Source organism: Palaemon carinicauda, chromosome 8 (assembly GCF_036898095.1).
Source record: "Palaemon carinicauda isolate YSFRI2023 chromosome 8, ASM3689809v2, whole genome shotgun sequence".
Classification (NCBI taxonomy): domain Eukaryota; kingdom Metazoa; phylum Arthropoda; class Malacostraca; order Decapoda; family Palaemonidae; genus Palaemon; species Palaemon carinicauda.
Window position 1 is genome coordinate 165,233,511 of NC_090732.1, and position 8,172 is coordinate 165,241,682.

The 8,172-nt window shown below is 34.6% G+C and overlaps 3 protein-coding genes across 3 annotated transcripts in view; 1 reads left to right on the forward strand and 2 right to left on the reverse strand.

Annotated features, from left to right (window-relative positions):
- Positions 1-672, reverse strand: part of LOC137645542 (uncharacterized protein PF3D7_1120000-like) — a 732-nt gene extending 60 nt beyond the window's left edge. The window contains exon 1 of the mRNA XM_068378345.1: positions 1-672. This exon is cut by the window's left edge and continues 60 nt beyond it. Within this exon, the coding sequence (XP_068234446.1) occupies positions 1-672 (672 nt within the window).
- A 16-nt stretch (positions 673-688) lies between these two features.
- Positions 689-1,195, reverse strand: LOC137645543 (uncharacterized protein PF3D7_1120000-like). Its single transcript, XM_068378346.1, has one exon. The coding sequence runs from the start codon at positions 1,193-1,195 to the stop codon at positions 689-691; it is 507 nt and encodes a 168-aa protein (XP_068234447.1).
- Positions 1,196-6,517: 5,322 nt separating this feature from the next.
- The window catches only part of LOC137646102 (5-hydroxytryptamine receptor 5B-like), a 220,203-nt gene continuing 218,548 nt past the window's right edge, over positions 6,518-8,172 (forward strand). The window contains exon 1 of the mRNA XM_068379298.1: positions 6,518-6,585. The gene's annotated coding sequence lies outside the window, so the exon portion shown is untranslated. The remainder of the gene's footprint in view (positions 6,586-8,172) is intronic.

Consider the following 8,172-nt stretch of genomic DNA (forward strand, 5'->3'; position numbering starts at 1 on the left):
TTGATCGACAGTCATTATCAAGTCTTTGACTTGTTGATCGACAGTATTCAAGTTTTTGACTTGTTGATCGACAGTATTTAAGTTTTTGACTTGTTGATCGACAGTCGTCATCAAGTCTTTGACTTGTTGATCAACAGTCGTCATCAAGTCTTTGACCTGCTGATCGACAGTCGTCATCAAGTCTTTGACTTGTTGATCGACAGTCGTCATCAAGTCTTTGACCTGCTGATCGACAGTCGTCATCAAGTCTTTGACTTGTTGATCGACAGTCGTCATCAAGTCTTTGACTTGTTCATCGACAGTCGTCATCAAGTCTTTGACCTGCTGATCGACAGTCGTCATCAAGTCTTTGACTTGTTCATCGACAGTCGTCATCAAGTCTTTGACCTGCTGATCGACAGTCGTCATCAAGTCTTTGACCTGTTGATCGACAGTCGTCATCAAGTCTTTGACTTGTTGATCGACAGTCGTCATCAAGTCTTTGACCTGTTGATCGACAGTCGTCATCAAGTCTTTGACCTGCTGATCGACAGTCGTCATCAAGTCTTTGACCTGTTGATCGACAGTCGTCATCAAGTCTTTGACTTGTTGATCGACAGTCGTCATCAAGTCTTTGACTTGTTCATCGACAGTCGTCATCAAGTCTTTGACCTGCTGATCGACAGTCGTCATCAAGTCTTTGACTTGTTCATCGACAGTCGTCATCAAGTCTTTGACTTGTTGATCGACAGTCGTCATCAAGTCTTTGAATTGCTGATCGACAGTCGTCATCAAGTCTTTGACTTGTTGATCGACAGTCGTCACCTTTGAATTGCTGATCGACAGTCGTCATCAAGTCTTTGACTTGTTGATCGACAGTCATCATCAAGTCTTTGACTTGCTGATCGACAGTCGTCATCAAGTCTTTGACTTGCTGATCGACAGTCGTCATCAAGTCTTTGACTTGTTCATCGACAGTCGTCATCAAGTTTTTGACTTGTTCATCGACAGTCGTCATCAAGTGTTTGACTTGTTGATCGACAGTCGTCATCAAGTCTTTGAATTGCTGATCGACAGTCGTCATCAAGTCTTTGAATTGCTGATCGACAGTCGTCATCAAGTCTTTGAATTGCTGATCGACAGTTGTCATCAAGTCTTTGATTTGTTGATCAACAGTCGTCATCAAGTATTTGACTTGGTGATCGACAGTCAACATCAAGTCTTTGACTTGTGATCAACAGTCGTTATCAAGTATTTGACTTGTTGATCGACAGAAAATGATGAGCAATTTGCAATTTCTAAGGGATAGTTAACGTGAGAGGTGGAAGCAGAGGAGACGAACTATCAAAACAACACAGATCACAGGGGGTTGGGGAAGTGTATCTTCATATGTTCAACATAGCGAACTTCAGCCATTATACCAATAAGGAATGTTCTAATGGGAAATGTAAAATACGAAAAGTTTGCTATTTAAACAAATTTTAAAATGATAAAACTTATTACGAAAAATGCACCTTTATATAGAAAATACAAGCCTCCCTACAAAGCCACCCAAGTCTTTCCAACCCTAAATTTTTTTTAAATTCATAAGGATTAGCCCAAGCATAAATAAATACTATGTAGATAGTCAAGTTTACTAGGAAACGAAAGGTGAAAGAAAAATAAGCAATTATTGTACTGAATTTCAAAACCATAACAAGAAAAATGTACTTTTATATGAATAAAATTGTTGTTAAAACCACACTTTACAAAACTCTTAATCATGCTTAACTTACAAAATTATTCCCTACCATGGTTAGTTAGCTAACTGTTCTCACTCTTCTTTCACCCACCTTTACAATTAGCTAAAAAAATGTTGGTTAGTTAGCTGACTGTTCTCACTCTTCTTTCACCCACCTTTACTATTAGCTAAAAACAATGTTGGTTAGTTAGCTGAGTGTTCTCACTCCTCTTTCACCCACCTTTACTATTAGCTAAAAACAATGTTGGTTAGTTAGCTGAGTGTTCTCACTCCTCTTTCACCCACCTTTACTATTAGCTAAAAACAATGTTGGTTAGTTAGCTGAGTGTTCTCACTCCTCTTTCACCCACCTTTACTATTAGCTAAAAACAATGTTGGTTAGTTAGCTGAGTGTTCTCACTCCTCTTTCACCCACCATTACTATTAGCTAAAAACAATGTTGGTTAGTTAGCTGAGTGTTCTCACTCTTCTTTCACCCACCTTTACTATTAGCTAAAAACAATGTTGGTTAGTTAGCTGAGTGTTCTCACTCTTCTTTCACCCACCTTTACTATTAGCTAAAAACAATGTTGGTTAGTTAGCTGACTGTTCTCACTCCTCTTTCACCCACCTTTACTATTAGCTAAAAACAATGTTGGTTAGTTAGCTGAGTGTTCTCACTCCTCTTTCACCCACCTTTACTATTAGCTAAAAACAATGTTGGTTAGTTAGCTGAGTGTTCTCACTCCTCTTTCACCCACCTTTACTATTAGCTAAAAACAATGTTGGTTAGTTAGCTGAGTGTTCTCACTCCTCTTTCACCCACCTTTACTATTAGCTAAAAACAATGTTGGTTAGTTAGCTGAGTGTTCTCACTCCTCTTTCACCCACCTTTACTATTAGCTAAAAACAATGTTGGTTAGTTAGCTGAGTGTTCTCACTCCTCTTTCACCCACCTTTACTATTAGCTAAAAACAATGTTGGTTAGTTAGCTGAGTGTTCTCACTCCTCTTTCACCCACCATTACTATTAGCTAAAAACAATGTTGGTTAGTTAGCTGAGTGTTCTCACTCTTCTTTCACCCACCTTTACTATTAGCTAAAAACAATGTTGGTTAGTTAGCTGAGTGTTCTCACTCCTCTTTCACCCACCTTTACTATTTAGCTAAAAACAATGTTGGTTAGTTAGCTGAGTGTTCTCACTCTTCTTTCACCCACCTTTATTATTAGCTAAAAAAAATGTTGGTTAGTTAGCTGAGTGTTCTCAGTCCTCTTTCACCCACCTTTACTATTAGCTAAAAAAATGTTGGTTAGTTAGCTAACTGTTCTCACTCTTCTTTCACCCACCTTTACTATTACCTATAAAATGGTGATTTAAACCACACTTTACATTACTCTTACTAATGGTTATCTTTCCAAACTATTCCTAACCATGGTTAGGTAGCTAACTGTTCTCACTCTTCTTTCACCCATCTTTCCTATTAGCGAAATAAAAAAAAAATTCTTGGCAAAGTTTCTTTTCATGTTGTTGGCCAATAAAATAAGTAACTGTAACAGCAAGTCTTACCTCACAACCTCAACCAAAAACCTCATGACAAAGCAACTTCCTTACTCGTGTAATCTCTCTCTCTCTCTCTCTCTCTCTCTCTCTCTCTCTCTCTCTCTCTCTCTCATGAAGCGAGGGGATGCCCATTTTCTTTAATTAAAAACAATCAAATAAATGCATTTAAATGACCTGTAACTAAGGATTTTATGTTTCTTAGCAAAGAGATTATTTAGCTGATTTTTATTTATTTATTAAGAACTATTATCTCTCTCTCTCTCTCTCTCTCTCTCTCTCTCTCTCTCTCTCTCTCTCTCTATACAGTGAGGATTATGTTCATTTCTTTTAATTAAATACAATTAAACGCATAAAGTTTAAAATGTATTATTTTAAATGACTTGAAAGCAGGAATTTTATATTGTTTTATCGATTTTCAAATAATTATTCATTCTCTCCCTCTCTCTCTCTCTCTCTCTCTCTCTCTCTCTCTCTCTCTCTCTCTCTCTCTCTCTCTCTCTCTCTCTCTGATGAAGCGAGGGAATGCCCATCTTCTTTAATTAAAAACAATCAAATTAATGCATTTAAATTACCTGTAACCAAGGATTCTATGTTTATTAGCAAAGAGAATATATAATGATATTTTTAGCTGATTTTTATTTATTTATCAAGAAATATTCTCTCTCTCTCTCTCTCTCTCTCCTCTCTCTCTCTCTCTCTCTCTCTCTCTCTCTCTTTAAGGACTTAATATTTGTTTATTTACATAGAGATGACATATTTGTAGTTCATTTTCTTTATTTTAAAGTAGTATTCTCTCTCTCTCTCTCTCTCTCTCTCTCTCTCTCTCTCTCTCTCTCTCTCTCTCTCTCTCTCTCTCTCTCTCTCTCGAGGATTCTATTTTGGTTTATTTACATAGAGATTACATAATATTTATAGCTACTTTTCAAGGACTACTCTCTCCTCTCTCTCTCCTCTCCTCTCTCTCCTCTCTCTCTCTCTCTCTCTCTCTCCTCTCTCTCTCTCTCTCTCTCTCTCTCCTCTCTCTCTCTCTCTCTCCTCAAGGATTTTAGATTACATAATATTTCTAGCTAGTTTTCTTTACTTTTCAAGAACTACTCTCTCTCTCTCTCTCTCTCTCTCTCTCTCCTCTCTCTCTCTCTCCTCTCTCTCTCTCTCTCTCTCTCTCTCTCTCTCTCCTCAAGGATTTTAGATTACATAATATTTCTAGCTAGTTTTCTTTACTTTTCAAGAACTAACTCTCTCTCTCTCTCTCTCTCTCTCTCTCCTCTCTCTTCTCTCTCTCTCTCTCTCTCTCTCTCTCTCTCTCTCTCTCACAAAATAAGAGGAAAGTGGCACAGCAAGGAAAAGAAACGGTAAATAAAGAAAAAAAAGAAAATAAGAGACATAAGGCGCTTGAACACTTTGTTTCACAAATTAAAGCCTCAGGTTTGACTTATGGACCAGGTCAAAGGTTATCTTGGTGTCAAAGCTACGTCGAGGACGAAGGAGTTTTGACACGAGAATTCTTGAAGTGAAAAATATATTCACATTTGAAAAATAGCGGTACTGGTGTTGATATTTCGCGTTTATGTAAAAACAAAAACGGTAAAAGGGAATTGTGATGATTATGATATTTATGATAACAACAACAACAACAACAACAACAACAACAACAACAATAATAATGATAATAATAATAATGATGATGATGATAATAATAATAATAATAATAATAATTATTATTATTATTATCATTATTATCACTATTATTATTATTATTATTATTATTATTATTATTATTATCACTATTATTATTATTATTATTATTATTATTATTATTATATAATAATAATAATAAAAATAATAATAATAATAATAAAGAACAAGTGTCTCTCTCTCTCTCTCTCTCTCTCTCCTCTCTCTCTCTCTCCTCTCTCTCTCTCTCTCTATCTATCTATCTATATATATATATATATATATATATATATATATATATATATATATATAATACTATATATATATATATGTATATATATATATATATATATATATATATATATATATCCTGCCCCTCCCCAGTTCTCCACGTCCCTCGGGTCGGGGGAGAGGAAGTAGTTATACCCTGATGAGTGGGGGCCGGGTACGTGAGAGTGTGTTTGCATATCTATCTAAATATTTAGCAGTCATTTTTGACAGGTCGCATATACTAATAATAACAATAATGATAGTATCTTTGACAGCAATGGGTTATCAATTGCTATAATGTCGCCATATTGCATGAAGGGTTTATGTAATTGGCATATTAAAGTGTTGAATTACTTCGATGATATCAGTATGTTTATGTCATAAGAAATATGAATTCTTTTATGAAGCATAAGGAGAGCTTTCTTTAAGCATCTAGCTTATAATCTAAGGCTTTAGTAAGGCTACAAGTCTCTGATGCATAATTTAAATACTTTTCTCTTAAGAGAAAGTGGCATTTTAATTTTCATAATCTCAATTAAAAAAAAAAAAAAGAGGTGGAAGGCATCAATACTCAAGGAGATGATGAAAAGGAAGGAGACATGGCGAGAAAGAGAGAGAGAGAGAGAGAGAGAGAGAGAGAGAGAGAGAGAGAGAGAGAGAGAGAGAGAGAGAGAGGAGAGAGAGAGAGAAGCGCTATCACAAAATGAGCCACCATCTCCCTCTCTCTCTCTCTCCTCTGGGTCTTCTTAAAGCCCGCCTCAGCTCGGGCATCATTTCTGGTGTGGCCAGGGGTAGTGAACGCACGTACCCATTTATATAGCCCATCCCTCTGCCCACCTGTGAAGTACCCAATCCGCAAGCGCACATGATCAACCAATAGTAAATAATAACGATTGGAAAACGCTATTCGCTATCGGTGGAGATAATAAATCTAAACTTTATAGATATCTGTGGTTATATCTGTTAAGTCATAAGCTTTCTCAATAAAAGGAGGTTAATACATTTTCTACGTAATCGAAGTGCATCTTTTGTTTTTCTTGTTCCGTGTGCCTCTTTTCTCCTTCTTCTTCTTCTTCTTCTTCTTCTTCTTCTCCTCCATCTTCATCTTTCTAACTGTTTACATCGAAGGCCACCGATTATTTGAGTACCACGCCAGCAATGTAGCATCGATACAAGTGCCTCGCGAGGGAAAAAAAAATGTTTTTCGTCTGTGAAACAGTGAGGGTAAAAGCGCATTGCATTCGAAAATTAAAAGCATTGGCAGGTGAAATTATATCTACGGGATTTCCTCATAGTTGCATCTACCTATCTATCTATTACATACCGTCGAAGCCTTGTAAAAACCAAGTTGAGAAGACTAAAACTGCCCGGCAAACTAAAAGGTAAGTGCGCTGTCCTTGCTGAGTTGAGATGAAGTGGTAAAAAAAACAGCATCTCTGTTGTCTAGTTTCTCAGTTGTTTTTCTTCGCTAAATGTATAATATCTTATCTAATAAAGGTTTTCTATTACGAATAAAATAGTTCGTTGTATAAAGGTTATCGTTCAGTGTAATTACCAGTCTGGGTGTAACTTTGATGTAACATTATTATTTACTTTAAAGTTCAAGCGTACATTTCTTCTATCCTATGCTGCTTAGCATGGGTGGTTTATTACTTGCTTTTATTTGCTTATGCAATTTTGCGTCGTTTATCAATTTATTTTTTTATTTTAACAATCAAATGATATATTTTTTTGCTTACAGTGATCTCAAAGTTGATTGTTAGACTCAAAAAGAGTCAAAAGGAAGTAATTCATAGTAAAAAGGTATAACTCTTATGTCATTGAGGGACTTGAATGGAAGATATAGTATAGTATTAGTATTTAGAAAAAAAAGGTTTGCATAAATAATGGCTTTCACGTACGCATATATAAATATATTCATACACACACACACACACACATATATATATATATATATATATATATATATATATATATATATATATATATATGTGTGTGTGTGTGTGTGTGTATATATAATATGTGTATATATATATATATATATTATATATATATATATATATATATGTGTGTGTGTGTGTGTGTATGTATGTATGTATTCTGTATATTATTTGTATATACTGTAAATATATATATATATATATATACATACTGTATATGTATATTTATATATATATGTATATATATGTGTGTGTCTATGCGAGAGTATGTTATGCCCTAAGAACTTTAATAGAACTGAAAACAAGTGACATTTTAAATTGGAATTCGATCTACATCGTCGTTTGATTCAATGGCATTTATTATATCTCAACTAATATTCACCTTCTTAGAATATTACGACTTATATTACACAAAATATTCGCTTCATTGGCGAATATTGTAAAAGAATGTGGACAACCAGGAAGTTATTGTTTGTTCCTTATTCTTATAATTGGCATTGTTCTTTCTAACAATTTTTTTTTTTTTGGATATTTTTGGCATATACTAAAATAGTTAATGCAGGTGTCATGATATTCTAGGTGATGAAAATTTTGATATCAACAAACAGAGCAAGTCACTGTTCTTTCTATCAACATTAACTTTTTTTTTTTTGGATATTTTTGGCATATACTTAAACGGTTAATTTTTCATTTCTATTATGGATATTTTGGCATATACTTAAACAGTAAGTGCAGGTGTCATCATATTCTAGGAGAAAAATTTTTTGATGTCAACATATAGAGCAAGTCACTGTTCTTTCTATCATCATTAACATGTTTTTTTTTTTCATTTTTTTTTTGGGGGGGGGGCATATACTTAAACAGTTAGTACATATGTCCATCATATTCTACGTGGTAAAAACTTAGATATCAACATAGAGAAAAGTCATTGTCCTTTCTATCAACATTTACTTTTTTATTTTGAATATGTTTGGCATATACTTAAACAGTTAGTGCATATAGCATGATATTTTAGGTAGTAAAAACATA

Coding starts and splice junctions, on each gene's coding strand:
- LOC137645543 (XM_068378346.1), bottom strand. CDS start 1,195: ATGTTGACTGTCGATCACCAAGTCAAATACTTGATGACGACTGTTGAT.